Below are 15,360 nucleotides of genomic sequence, written 5' to 3' on the forward strand. Positions count from 1 at the left end.
TTATGTAATAATAATAATAATGTCAATAACAATGATAACATACAACAATAACATCAATGATGGATGATAATAATAATAACCATACAGGTGACAGTGATAATGAATATAACAAGGTCAATGATAATTATAATTACAACCATGGTTATAACAATACTTATGATGAGGGAGGGTGGGAGAATAGGAAAAAGGACAATCGTCAAATGAAAGGAGTTTGTGATTTTGTAAAACTAAATTATATTTACAAAACTTTTCTTTTTTTGAAATGAATGTAAAAATATTTTAAAAATTGCATTTGAAAACAAAAACCTAAAACTTGAAACCACCCCAAAGACGACCTTAACTTTGCCCGCTTTTCAACTGTCAATTGGTCATTCACCAGCAGGCAGCAGCCATTTACATCTCCCTTCGTTAAATCATTATAAATGTCTATTTTATTATTTAATGTTTTCAATTTATTGGTACTACAGCCATGGTCGTATCAACGCCTCCATGCTAAGGCTTACATAAGAAACATTGATTTTTATCCATATCCCTACCAAACGACACAGTTTACTTGAGAGTTGAGACTGAAACGAGATAACCATGACGGGGTCAAGATATGGTCTATTCCAAATATATCCTTCTCTCTTGACATTTCATTCATAGGCTAATTCCAGTTCCGGCAACATACAATCTCACTTCTTTTCATCACCATCTCACCCTGCTAATGATGGGCAAATGCAAGTAATCATCACATGCATTTGATTCATTTGAACGACTAGTGACTACTGAAAACAAATTTTGATGTTCGTCATGCTAAATAGCATCGAGAATATATAGGGTAATATGTAAATCATGAAACATTAAAGGAGTAATTCATGATGATAGTCAGATGGAATGAAAAGAGTTAGTAGTTTGGTCATTTATTTTTGTGCAATTGCTGCAACCAATAACAAAATGAGAACATGCACAGCTGAAATGTTCAATCCTGAACTTCTGGCTTCTTTGCAGTGCCTTTAAGGTACCACCCCAAAGCCCCAAGAATTGTTACAGTACCAGCTACAACTGCATAATTCCGGTACTTGTCAGTTGAAACTCTGTCGGCTGTTGTTCCAGCATGTCCTGAGCTACTAGGTTTGGCATCAGTTACTGAACCCCCCGAGCCTGCTTCGGGTTGAGGACCCTAAATTAGAGTATATAGTTACCATTAAGTTCAAAGCCGATACTGATAGACAGGCAAAATTCATAAACAATGGGAGAACAATTTCTAGCAAACAAGTTACAGAAACAGAAAGCTACACACGCGGGAAAGTGACAGGAAATCAAGTAAAATCAATATCGTAGAGTCATCATCCTTTAGTTAGAAACATGAGTGGGATAAGAATGCAATGGACTTTCATTTTAACCTTACAAAGTATCTAAACCAAAAGTTAGTCGAAAAAAAAGGTAAGTGAAACACGAGATCAATAGTAAAGCAGAAGGGTTATGTAAATAAATAATGATAATCCTTAATAGGAACTGACCTCACCTAGAGGATAAGACTTTGTTGTTGTTAATACTTAAAGAGAGGAAATGAATCAAGTTTTTAGTTCAATTTTTTTCCTGTTAATAACTATTTGTCAATTGCTGAAAAATGTCTTTTCTCTCTCCTTAGGTCACCTTACCTAGAATCACATTTCATTGATTCATGCAATCTGCATGCTATATGAAAGCAATCCTTGGCACAGACAAATAGTAATCAAGTTTCATAACCATAGCAGGATGTGTTAGGATCTGTAAGCATGTGTTTCTGAAGAAACACTGATACAGACCGTGGATTAATTACGGACTTGATTCTAAAATGTAGCAAGATAGTCCACCAACATTCTTACTATCTTATCTTTTGGGAAATGATCTATCATGTAAAAATAAGAAGCTAGATGGTAAACTTGTTGTAATGTCAGACTCTCCACTAATTAACTCAATATGTTGACGGTATTTCTTTATGGGTGTTTAATGTGTAGCCAAGGATATTGTAATCAGTGTACCATTAAAGGGGTGGTGAACTTTTCTTTTTTATAGAAAATGTGTTTTAGACCCAATTACAAGTTTCCTTATACCAAATAACAGCTTAACATTTGAATTTAAAATAAAATAATAAATAGGTGTTGGGCATATGCGTTGATGGCCTTTAATATTTTAGAGTTTTTTTGTTGTGTGCGTAATGGCTTTTAAATGGATAAACAATTCAGTCTTAGATCATTAAACAAACTAAACCCAGAATGTATCTATTCCATCTGTTTGCCACCGCATAAAACTGGTAAGAATCCTCAATCAGAAAATAAATACAGAACAATGGTCTGATGATCCAATGATTAAGTACTTTCAAGAAGTTAATCAAATATTGTAATGAAATCATATAAGATTGAAAAGAATAAGAAGAGGGTATTGTTCAAGAACATACCTTGCGAGCAAGCTTCTCCAACTTCTCTTGCTCAGCTTTCTACAATACAGAAAATTAGTAAACAACATAGGTATTGTCAAGCACAAACCTAAAGGTTGACAAACACTAAAAACAAGAGGTAGCACCTTTCTCTACACTCTACAGTAATTGAGTGGATGGGAAAAAGATATGGATTTATACCTTTACATTTGGACCAACATGAACACAAAGATTTTGAACAGTGATCTATTTTCCAGGCAAGTGGTAGACTAAAGTCGAAGATTAACAGAGCACAAACGTGAGTAAATAATTGTTTCCTTCTGCTGGAACTTAAAAGTTAAAACCTAAGGCAATAGGAATGCCCTAACACACTGGATAAAACTATCCATAAAATTCCAATAGATTAGTCAAGGCCAAAACAAAACAAAATCAGTTAAAAATTTCAATGCACTTTCAAAAATACTAATTTAATGTTCCTCAACATGTGCAGAGGATGCAAAAAAGTTGTCTTTACTAACATCACATTTCTTTATTCACCAACACATGTTAGAAGCAAATTTTCCCAAGCACTGGTTTCAACATAGATTCTAAGCATATTGTGTATGCAACAAAAACTCATTATACTAGCTAAGTTGCTATGCAGCAACTATCGCAAAAGCTTAAGTTGTTGAGTGAAAACACATAAATACTAAATAGTTTCCAATTACATATCCCCTCACACAAAAGCCCTTTAGGCCTGAAGCATAGACAATGCACAGGTCCACCCAACCTTGTGCTGAGATTTAACCACTTAGTCACAAAGGCTCTGATTCCATATGGTGAACCAATTATTCCAAAATGTTAAAGTCGTTGGGCAAAATCACAGAAATGATTTTATATCTAACAATACCAAAGCTAATATAACCCAATTCATACTTCATATAGAACTTCTTAACCCCTCGAACACCAAAGCAAATCCGAATTATACAATACTCATATCCCTAAACATAAATAAATATCTCAAACCTAACAAGCACGAACAACTGCACCACAGGCAAGAAAAATGCTAACGAAATTACGATGGAAAAACTTCTGAACACACAAACTTGCTCCAATAGCAATACATTACACTAAAACTAAAACTTTCAATCCAAAGCACAATAAAACCAAGCTTTCGAGGTTACCTTAAAGTAAGCATTTTCTGCAGCCTTTTCCTCCTCGCTCAGTATTTTTCCAGAACCACTGCTAAATAGCCTTCTAGATCCGTACCTTGCAGCCACACGTGCAGCCATTGCAGTTAGTTAAATGTTTTCCTCTTCTGTAAATAACATAACGAATCGCAAGGTTAATTTTACATTAATTAAGAACAAAGGTAGGCTAAAATCAGAGCTCAATTCCACATATTCCGAACACTTCACCAAAACCTCAACAATTTCAGATTGTGCATACAAATCACATCGAGTTTTCCAACAAATGGCGCTATATTAATTAAAGACGAGAAATGAAAATCTGTCGTTTTCGCAGCGATGCGAATAGCTTTAAGCATTGCATTTTTATTTTATTTTTTACAAAGTTCTTAGACACAGATTCGAGAGAGCTACAAAATCCGATCCAAATATTATTTGAAAAAGTTTCTATCGAAAATAATAAGAATAGGAATAAATTACCAGACTCAGTTCAGTGGAGAGCCCAGAGAGGGTTAGCAGAAGCAATGTGTGAGTCGTGTTTGTTCTTGAGGCGCTTAAGAGTTAAGACCTTCCCTTGAGGTTGAGGGTGCAAATACGGCACCGTTTCGAATTGCTCCCGATAACTATGATTAATGAAAAATACTTTCATGCCCGATAACTATTATCATTGTGATTACGAGAATCATGAATTCTAAAGAATCATAATTTTTAGGAATGATAAAATTTATTTGTTTGATTATTAAAAAAAATTAAGATAGGTTTTTTAAAAATTAAAGTAATATATATTTTTATCATTATTTTAATGATTTATGACGTTATATAATTTCATAAAAAATAACATCATAATTTTATGATAGTGAAAGAAAAATTAAACTTGGAAAAAAACATTTTCATTTCTTTCATGAATTTTTTTTTCTTGAAAAACAAATTAAATTTTTTTTCAAGAAACATCCTTTATGAGGATTGATATTTATTTAAAGGTTAAATTACTTATTTGATCTTATAGTTCCACAATTCAAATATTTTTAGTTCCTATAATTTAAAAGTAATATTTTTAGTTATTATAATTTGAAAGTAATTTTTTAGTTTATATAATTTGTATTTAATTATCTTTTACTCCTTGTTATAAAAATATATATAAAAATAATTAGTTATAAATTAGTTATAAATTATCAACTATTTTTTTATTATAAATTATCTTGCGATAAATTAGTTACAAATTATTTGATAATATTTTTGTAGTTAATTATACTCATATTTTATGATAAAGACTAAGAGAATTATAATATAAAATATAGGGATTAAAAATATCATTTTCAAATTACAGGGATTAAAAGAAAATTAAAATGTAAACTATAAAGACTAAAATATACTAATCATGAAACTATAGGGACCAAATGAGTAATTAAACCTTGTTTAGAATACATACCAAACATGAGAACTAAGTTTTCTCACATATAATTCCTTGAAAATCAAAAACTTTTCTCTTACCAAGGCATCAAAATGTTGTATCTCTTCAGATTCAATAAGTGTATGTATTCCTTGAGATTTGAGAAGATGTGCTTTTTAGAATTAAAATAAAAATAAATAGAGTTTAATATGATAATATAAATCAGTTTTACGTTGTTATTCAATAAAAAATTATCGTTCAAATTACTTTAAAATAATTATTTTCTCGTAAATAAATACTAATGTTCTCACTTTTTTTTATTTTGTTCAAACTATATTTTTCTAGAAATTTTACTTCAAAAGAAATGTTTAAATGAATGAATCATTTTACTTCAATCTAAACAAATGTTTGGGAAATATAATTCTCCAAAAATTAATCATTTTCAAAAAAATAAAATATAAAAGTAATTATATGTTTAAATGAATTAATTTAAATATACACTTGATTTTTTTAAGAGTGTTGTTAAGATCAAGATAAATTTAACATGAAATTGAACTTATATTTGATAGGATATATTTTTTTAGGAAGAAAAGTATTCATCCCTTTTTTATGAATAGGTACAGTAAACTTGATTTGGTCCTAATTGATCCTTAAAATTTATCTTTTTTTCAATGGATACCACAAATTTTAATTTCAATTAATCCTTAAATTTTATCTCTTTTTACACATAGATAACTAAATTTCAATTTTATCTAATCTCTGTTGATTAATAAAATTTACCCTTTTATGAATTGGGATTAATTTTTTTTTATAAAATACTTTTCCAAACATTAAAAAATAATAAAATTTAGAATTAAAAATCAAATAAAAACTCTTTTGATTAATTTTATTAGTTCCCATTTTTATATCTCTCTTCTAAATTCATATTTTTGTTATATTTTAAATATGGAAAATGATTAATAACCAAAAAATGATAATGAATAATTAACATTTAAGATAGATAACTTTATAAAAAAAACAAATTTTAAAGATCAATTAGATTGAAATTAAAATTCAAAGTATCTATTTACAAAAAATAAATAAATTAAAGATCAATCATAATAAATTTAAAGTTTAGGTATCTATTTGCAAAAGGAGATAAATTTTAAGTATTACTCAAGACAAAATTAAAATTAAGATGTCTATTTGTAAAAAAAAAAAAAAAAAGTAAAGTTTAGGAGTAACTAATATTCTTTGACCATTTTTTATTTCAACAAGAGAAATTTTTTTGTCATATGCTCTTGATCAATTCGAACAAGAATGTCTTCCATATCATAGAGTAATACAAATAAAATTAAGAATAAAATGTTAATAGTAACTAATTAAAATAACAATTAAAAATGTGATTAAGAATATGTAGAAATGTATACTAAATTACTAAAATGTTAAAGCTATTGTTATTTATTTTTAATTAATAATTTCTTTTATCTTCACCTTTTATAATGTAAGAGGAGTTTAATATTATTATTATTATTATTATTAATGTTAAGATCAATTTATTTATAACTCACTTAATGTCTCTAAAAGTATATTAACTTGAGCTATAAATAAATTGATCTTAACATCACTTAGAGTGCGTTTAAATAGAGAATTTTAATTAAGGAAAATAATTTATCAAAGAATTTAAATTTTTGTATTATAAAATTCATTATTTAGATTTTTTTAGGAAAAAGTTGAATTTTTGGAATTTTAAAATAAAATTTTAAACAACTAAAAATGTGAAATTTCAATTTTCTTCTAAAGTGTGAGAAATTGAATTCTCTTCTTGATAGAAGAATCTTTTAAAATGTTTGCGTATTTCTTTAATAACATTTATCATCTCTTCCACATGAAAGTTTCCGAAATCTCATTCTTAAACTTGCAACTCTTCCCTCACACCGATAATCCTTTTCTTCAAGAAACATTGTCTGAGCTTGTGGAACATCGATCGAGTGTGGGCGTAGGGGATACACGTAAAATTGCACCCGCCAGTCAGGGGAGCAGACGTCGCTATCCATTACGCGACAGAGGTACTCATCGACGCGGATGGTCTGAGTCATGCCTTGCATCGTTGACTGAATGTTATGATCGGGGTGTGATGACGTACGCCGTCATGTCCCGATTCTCCTACGACTTTTCATGCCGCATTAATATTCTTCTTTTTGGAAGCACAACAATCATATCTTCTCTTCTCTTTATATTCATTTTCTTTCATTCTCACAATTTTAATTTTTTTATCTAAACACAAAATTTTAAAAATAAAAGAATTTCAATTGAAGAATTTAAAATTCTTAAAAAATGAATTAGGTAGTGTTTCTTGTTTGTAATAATTACTGCATTGAAATTGAATGAAAAGAATGAGAAAAATGTTGGCAATTAACTATTAGCTACTTTTAGAAGAAGAAAACTATGAAAAATGAAAAAAAAAAAAACCATGTATATATAAGTATTAATAGATCGATGAATTGATAATACGACCTTTTATTTCATGAAATTAAAACTAAGCAAGATTTTTTAATTTGAATTTGATAAAATTGTTAATTTGGATATATGTTAAAAAGTAATGAATAATGGAATGTGCTATAAGAAGCACATAATATTTAAGGAAATACTTAATTAAGGTAGTAGTTTAGAATAACAGAGTAACTGACATTGATTTTTTGGGTTGGATGCCAAGTCTCGAACCTGAGTTGCCAGGGACAGGCAAGTTAAACAGACCGTTAGAACAGGTTTGAGATCGACTAACTGATATTGATTTGTTAATACATATATAGTAATCACTTAGTATTTAAATCACATGTTGGAAGCCAATGCATGCACTGATAAACTTGCTAAGAAGGGAGCATCCTCCAGTGAATTGATAGTTACGCTACATCAATGCCCTTTCTGATGTTTTGCCTTGTCTTTCTACAGATGCCATTGGCAATGTTTTCATTCGTTTGTAGTTTCTGCTTTATTTTCTTCATTAACAAAAAAAAGTAATAGTATTTAAGTTAGTGACAATTGTTTTTTTTAAAGAGAAGTTAGTGTTATTCGTTACGATAATATTACACTGAGTTACTATAAAATTCTAATTATCATAATTATAAAATCAAGATTCATTTAAGATTTAATGATTTAAATTGTAATGTTGTCATTTTTGATAATATTACACTGAGTTACTATAAAATTCTTAGAAATGCGAAGATAGGAATATGTTTTTTTCATGTTTATTAGAAGATAATAAAAAATATTTCCAGACATAATTTATTCTCTAGAATTCATATTGTACATGTTTTTTCATTTTTATATTCTCATGTAAAGGGATGAGAATTTTACATTCTTATGGGAATATTTGAAATAATTTCTCAATTTCTTATTATTCAACCTCATCTATTTATTTAATTAATACTTTTATTTTTCAATTAAATTAAATTAAAAAACATTCTCATGAATTAGAAGTATTTATCAAACATCTATGATGGGAATAACATTTTGAGTAATAGCATTCCTAGGAATATTATACCCAGGAATATAATCAAATCCGTAAAACAAACGCTCACTTTTCTCAATTTATTTTCAATTTTTTACATAATTGATAATATCTTTTTTATAAAAAAAAAATTGGGAGAGCTTAGTTGTTGGGGAACAAATCAAGAAACGACGGGAAATATTCTTTTACAAAACTTGCACTGGGATATTTTCAAGTCCTCATTCCCAAAAATCTTGCTCAATACCTTGAACCTCCATATAGTTTTTTACTTAATTCAAAACATTTATTATTTTTTGTTTAAAGATATAAAATACTTTACTAAAAATTAAAATAAACTATGTAATATTAAATGCAAAGATAAGTTAACAATATTTTTTTAATCAGCTGATGTTTTCCAATCTACTGGTTGTGATTCTTGGTGTATGACCATCATTGACCTAAAAACATATATTTAACACAAATAAAAATCGAACACAATTTTTTTCATTAAATAATTTTTTTTCCACATATGAATATACAATAAGGAATATACAATAAGGTTTACATTATTACATCAATCTTTTGTTTAGTCACAAATGTTATTACAACTTAAGTTAAATTTAAAAATAATAATTAACCATACTCATTCTAAACTTGTGAGATAAGTTAGTTTATTAAATATCTTTATTTTAATCAAATAAAGTTATAAATTAATCAAGTAAACTATATAGATTAACTAAATAAACACACATTTTCTTTCTTTCTTTTCTTTTTTTCTTGAAGATCGAGAGCACACTTTTTCAAGTATCAATTTATCATATTATACTGTTAACAACTGTGCAGAACCAATAAAGCTAGCGGCTCTGCTTAGTTACATAAGAGAAATTCCGATAGCAATAGAAAGAAACAAGAGAGGAAAATGGTAAAAGCATAGTGTGCCATTATTACTACCACCATGGTGATGATGAGTCGTGTTAGGTTCACGACGGGGAAGGGGGAAGAGAGAGAGAGAGAGAGATAGAGACGAAAACATAAATGGTTCCCTGATTCGAGGTAGGGACCTCCTGAAGTTCTGACTTGGCTTATTCTTATTATCCAATGGAGATACTCAGCAACTTATATATTGCTGAGGGATACAAGTGCGTACAAGTGTGTAACCGCCATAACGGAATGAATCCTAACAACCCTAACAGCTTGAACAGATTAACTACACGTGTATTGGCATGCCTAGCTCGTGGGTGTGAGTCTTAGCTAACGTAATCCTGCAAATACACAGGTTTGGTTACTACACGTGTGGGTCGTGTTGAGGCTCCATTAGGTGTATCATCAGCCATGGTGGTGCTGTGCGTGTCTTCAATACGCTGGGTGCTAACAATACCGCCGTCCCCGAAAACCACCTTGTCCCCAAGGTGGTAGGCATCACGTAACTCGAGCCAGGGTTCCCAGGATGTGTCCTCGGGAGCTTGACCCACCCATTGAGTGAGAACTAAGCGTGTCGGAGGAGTTGTGGACGTATCAAGTTTACTGTCCAAGATACAAAGTGGACGTTGCATGGGTTTCTGTCCCACGATCTCTAAGTTCCATGGTTCCAATGACGAAGGAGGGGGTCCATGATGAAGTCGGAGCAGTGAGCTGTGGAACACCGGGTGGATCCGAGCCTCCGGAGGAAGCTCGAGCTGGTACGCAACGTTACCTACCCTAGCAATAATTCTGAAAGGACCAAAATAACGCTTTGAGAGTTTGGGATGGTGAGTCCCAGTGATTGAACGTTGACGCGTGGGACGAAGCTTCACATACACCCACTGATCCACGGCAAAACTGATGTCGTCTCGTTTCGCGTCGGCATATCTTTTCATCGTGGTCTGGGCCTTCTGCAATCGTTTCTGGAGCTTAGCATGCATGAGTTGCCGATACTCAACCAAGGATTCCACAGCTTCATTCTTCGTCAGGCCTGGAAGATACTGAGTTACCGTAGGTGGGGGTTTCCCATATACGACTTCGAATGGAGTTAATCCGGAGCTCGAATGCAATGAGGTATTATAGCACCATTCTGCAAGTGAGAGGTAACAGAACCATGAAGATGGTTGAGAACTAACGAAGCACCGGAGGTATTGCTCAAGGACCCGGTTCACCACCTCGGTCTGGCCGTCCGTTTGAGGGTGGTATGCCGTGCTTAGTCGGAGCTGAGTGCCACTCAGCCTGAATAGCTCCCTCCAGAAGGCGCTTAAAAACACCAGATCCCTGTCCGACACAATGCTTTTGGGGAATCCGTGATGTTTACAAACAATTTCTATGAAAAGCATGGCGACTTTGTAGGCGGAGAACCCAGTAGGAAGGGCACCGAGATGTATCCCCTTGGAGAATCGGTCGACTACGACGAGGATTACTGTGAAGCCATTCGATGGTGGTAAGTGGGTGACAAAGTCCATGGAAATGTCTTCCCATACCCCGGTCGGCGGTGGAAGGGGTTGTAGGAGACCCGCCGGACGACGAGTGCTGGATTTATTCTGCTGACATGTGTTGCATTCCCGGATAAACTTCTGGACATCAGTCTTCATTCCTTGCCAGAAGAAACTAGCTTCGAGTCTCCGTAAGGTCTTGGTTACCCCGAAGTGGCCACCCAGAGGAGTAGAATGAAATTCTGATAAGAGGGATGGAATATGGGGGTTTGTGTTGTTCAACCAGATACGATCGTTGAATAGTAGGCACCCGTTATGAATACGATAGTGGGGGTAAGCTGAGGGTTTGGTCTGGACATTGGTCATCAGTGTTTGAAATTCGAGGTTGGTGGTAAGTGTCTGTTGAATATCACTCAGGAAATCCATGTTGGGTATGGATAGTATGAGGAGTTGGCCGAGCTCAGGTGGTCGCCGGGAAAGTGCATCCGCGACAATATTGGAAGTTCCTGCTTTATATTGTATCGTGTAATTGAACCCAAGCAATTTGGATAAGTAATAGTGCTGCTCGGGTGTTTGAATTACCTGAGTCATAAGCTCTCGGAGGCTTTTGTGATCGGTAAGAACAGTGAATGTGCTCCCGAGAAGGTACTGTCTCCATTTTCGTACTGCTGAGGTAATAGCGTGAAGTTCTCTCACATACGTTGATGCGTTTAGTAACTTTGGGGTGAAGTTCTTGCTAAAGAACGCTAACGGGTGACCTGCTTGGGTGAGGACAGCCCCCATAGCCGTGCCTGAAGCATCGGACTCGACCACGAATGGTTCACTGAAGTCGGGAAGAGCCAACACGGGGGTACTAGTCATGGCAGTTTTGAGCTTATCGAAGGCCGCTTGAGATTCGATGGACCATTCGAATGCATCTTTACACAGAAGATTTGTGAGTGGGGATGTGATCGCAGCATAGTTTCGTACGAACTTCCGATAGAACCCGGTTAACCCGAGAAATGCTCGAAGGTCTTTGGCAGACGTCGGAGTTGGCCACTGAGAGATAGCCTTGATCTTAGATGGCTCTGGTGTGACTCCTTGAGCGGAAACGACGTGACCGAGGTACTCTAATTCCCTCTGAGCAAAGAAGCACTTGGTACGCTTCAAGTAAAATTCGTTCTGCAGCAAAGCTTTAAAGACGAGCTCAAGGTGTTGAACGTGGGAGGAAAGTGAGTTGCTGTAGACGAGAATATCGTCAAAAAATACAGCTGCGAAACGCCATAGGAATGGTGCGAGGAGGTGGTTCATTGTTGCCTGAAAGGTTGAGGGCGCATTACATAAACCAAAAGGCATGACTAAGTACTCGTAATGCCCATGGTGCGTCCTGAATGCAGTCTTCTCGATGTCGGCTTCATTCATAAGGATTTGGTGAAATCCTTGCCTGAGGTCGAGTTTAGTGAACCATGAAGCGTGGCCCAGTTCATCCAACAGTTCTTCGATGGTGGCTATCGGAAATCTATCGCGCACCGTGACTGCATTAAGGGATCGATAATCGATACACATACGCCAAGTACCGTCCCTTTTCTTCACCAAGAGAACCGGGGAAGAATACGGGCTTGTACTTGGCCGGATCAACCCGTCGGATAGCAATTCTGCTACTTGTCGCTCGATCTCCGCCTTCTGGAAATGCGGATAACGATATGGTCGTACGTTAACCGGAGCTGTGGAAGGTAAGAGGGAGATGCGATGGTTTATTGCTCGTGATGGAGGTAAGTGGTTTGGTGGTTGGAAGAGTCGATCGTATCGGAGAAGGAGTTCAGCGATGGGCTCGATCACCATGGGTGTCGTTGATGAACCTGTGAGGTTAGTGTCTAAAACACACAAGTGAAACAAGGCGGAAGCGGAACCTGTATGAAGCATACGCTTGACTTGGTTAGCCGATGCCGGTTCCGGTCGAGTGGCGACGTCAGCTTGCAAGGAGATTTCCTGTCCTTGGTGTGAGAATTTCATGATGAATGCGTCATAATCTGTGGTGACGGGTCCGAATTGCTTTAACCAATCAACACCTAGAACGGCATCCGCGCCGCTAATGTGCAGGAGATGGAAGGTTACCGGAAATGAATGACCTTGAATGATCAGAGGTGTATCGGGGCAACGTTTGTTACAATCTAGGGTGGATCCATTACCCACAAGCACCCTTAACGGATGAGTGTCCTCAGTGGCAAGATGGAGAAAACTTGCTACCCTAGGTTGAAGAAAATTGTGGGTACTCCCACTATCAATGAGGACCGTGATTCGTGCGCTGTGGATTGAGCCGTAAACCCGAAAGGTTTCTGGTGACGGTGAGCCTGACATAGCATGGAGGCTGACGTGGGGAGAACTGGGGTCTGGCGTAGGGTCAGGGCCGCACAGGCTATCGTCAAGCTCAAGGTTGTTATCAGCGATACCTGGTTCGCCGGAATCGTGCGTGGATTCGTCGGCGACAAGGAGTAAGATTCGTCCCTTGCAGCGGTGACTCGAGCTCCATTTGTCATCACAGTTATAGCACAAACCTTTCTCCCTGCGAAACGCCATCTCCTCCGGGGTTCGCTGAACGTAAGGGGTCTTTGGTTTCGGGTTGAGGTTGGCCGGGGAAACAGACGTCGACATAGGATGGAAGCGCTGTGATAAGGATCTTCTATCCTTCAATTTGTCTTCCTGTAATTTTGCTAGAGCAATGGCCTGAAGAAGGGAGATCGGTTGGAGAGCTAGCACTTCTCGTCGGAGTTCGGAATTCAGGCCTGATATGAAGTAGCTTAATAGGAAGGGCGGCGGAAGGCCGATGACACGGTTAGCCAGGCGTTCAAACTCCGTTAAGTAGTCGTTAACGGGACCCCGTTGTACGAGCTTGAATAAAGCACCTCGCGGATCGTCATAGAACGTCGGAGCGAATCGCGACTCAAGCGCCTGAAGGAAGTCTTGCCACGAAGAGATCAACCCATTGGTGAACATCCACTGGTACCAACTGAGGGCGGCGCCATCAAGGTACAGTGAAGCCACGGTGATCCTCTCCTCCTCCGGGGTGTTTTGGTATTGGAAAAGCTGATTCATCTTGAATATCCATCCAAGAGGATCACGACCATCAAACCGTGGAATGTCAAGCTTTACGGTGTTGCGGTGGCCACTCGTGTTGCTCGTGGAAGGTGGATTCTGCGGTGAATCTCGTAATCGGAGGTGATCCAAAATGGAGTCTACCTTGCCGGAAAGGTCCGTATAGCGGTCGTTGAGGTTGGCTTGGCTAGAGGTGAGGCGTGCAATCGCGTCTTCTAGGCGGTCGGTGGTGGTCTTTCTGGTTCCATGCTCCGCCATGGCAAAGGCAGCGCCGGCAGGTCGGACCAATTTGTTAGGTTCACGACGGGGAAGGGGGAAGAGAGAGAGAGAGAGATAGAGACGAAAACGTAAATGGTTCCCTGATTCGAGGTAGGGACCTCCTGAAGTTCTGACTTGGCTTATTCTTATTATCCAATGGAGATACTCAGCAACTTATATATTGCTGAGGGATACAAGTGCGTACAAGTGTGTAACCGCCATAACGGAATGAATCCTAACAACCCTAACAGCTTGAACAGATTAACTACACGTGTATTGGCATGCCTAGCTCGTGGGTGTGAGTCTTAGCTAACGTAATCCTGCAAATACACAGGTTTGGTTACTGCACGTGTGGGTCGTGTTGAGGCTCCATTAGGTGTATCATCAGCCATGGTGGTGTTGTGCGTGTCTTCAATACGCTGGGTGCTAACAAGTCGTGCCTGCAGCAGTGCCACCACCTCCACGTCCAAAGACACCACGTCCACCACCTCCACTGCCACCGCGACCTCCACCACCACCACGCCTATTAACTGATACTACTTCAATTTCTGTTAAACTTGTTATAGCCACTGTCCTTGCCCTTTCTGCAAAATATTATAATATCAAGTTAGCTTTCATTCATATAATAGTAATTTTCATACATCATCATTTAATTATATATCAACACATTGCTACATGAATTTGATTTTTAAGTAATTATATTATAATCAAAATCTTTTTAATAATATATATAACATTGCATGATTGAATCATAAATAATTATAAATATATTTTATCCTTTTTTTTTCTCCTTATCTTCTTATATATTTATCTTCTATCCTCACATTACTTATTACATTTTTTTTTATTAAATACATTAAAATGTGAGAACAAACTGTTAGCTAATCACCCCAGAATGAAAGGGATGATATCGTAGTTCTTGATATGTGAAGATACATTGTTAGGTATTTCATTTTTTTTCATTGAAACCAAACCTAAACCTGTGATTGAGAGATAATTGTCCATATACTGATAAGGGATGTATGAATTCTGGAGAAGAGAGGAGTTGTGGTGGTCCCCCTGGATCGCCTGGATCCCACGAGTGAAAAGAAAGTTGGATCTACATTGGATCTCACCTTAATTGTTCCATCTATCCTTCCTGAGGATAAGTTTGGTTTCAAACCCCGATTCAAACACGAGAAGTACGCCATGCTAATGTGCCTTGG

The 15,360-nt window shown here is 36.0% G+C and overlaps 2 protein-coding genes across 2 annotated transcripts; both read right to left on the minus strand.

The window, feature by feature from the left end:
* Nucleotides 1-604: 604 nt before the first annotated feature.
* LOC114377901 (uncharacterized protein At2g27730, mitochondrial-like) lies at nt 605-4,206 on the minus strand. Its single transcript, XM_028336373.1, has 4 exons — nt 4,048-4,206; nt 3,565-3,698; nt 2,423-2,461; nt 605-1,162 (listed from the first exon to the last, which is right to left on the minus strand). The coding sequence occupies exons 2-4, from the start codon at nt 3,670-3,672 to the stop codon at nt 962-964; spliced, it is 348 nt and encodes a 115-aa protein (XP_028192174.1). The 5' UTR covers nt 3,673-3,698; nt 4,048-4,206; the 3' UTR covers nt 605-961.
* A 10,375-nt stretch (nt 4,207-14,581) lies between these two features.
* Nucleotides 14,582-15,345, minus strand: LOC114380331 (uncharacterized protein ycf68-like). Its single transcript, XM_028339334.1, has 2 exons — nt 15,165-15,345; nt 14,582-14,739 (listed from the first exon to the last, which is right to left on the minus strand). Exons 1-2 carry the CDS (start codon nt 15,343-15,345, stop codon nt 14,582-14,584), a joined length of 339 nt encoding a protein of 112 aa, XP_028195135.1.
* Nucleotides 15,346-15,360: the final 15 nt, after the last annotated feature.

This window comes from Glycine soja, chromosome 12, assembly GCF_004193775.1.
Source record: "Glycine soja cultivar W05 chromosome 12, ASM419377v2, whole genome shotgun sequence".
NCBI lineage: Eukaryota > Viridiplantae > Streptophyta > Magnoliopsida > Fabales > Fabaceae > Glycine > Glycine soja.

Bases quoted from the DNA above. Each gene is read 5' to 3' on its own strand.
- LOC114377901 (XM_028336373.1), bottom strand. From the start codon at position 3,672: ATGGCTGCACGTGTGGCTGCAAGGTACGGATCTAGAAGGCTATTTAGC. The intron at 2,462-3,564 runs GTAACCTCGAAA...TCTGTATTGTAG, and splicing joins CAGAAAATGCTTACTTTAAG to AAAGCTGAGCAAGAGAAGTT. The intron at 1,163-2,422 runs GTATGTTCTTGA...ACTCTAATTTAG, and splicing joins TGGAGAAGCTTGCTCGCAAG to GGTCCTCAACCCGAAGCAGG.
- LOC114380331 (XM_028339334.1), bottom strand. From the start codon at position 15,345: ATGGCGTACTTCTCGTGTTTGAATCGGGGTTTGAAACCAAACTTATCC. The intron at 14,740-15,164 runs GTATATGGACAA...AATATTTTGCAG, and splicing joins AATTCATACATCCCTTATCA to AAAGGGCAAGGACAGTGGCT.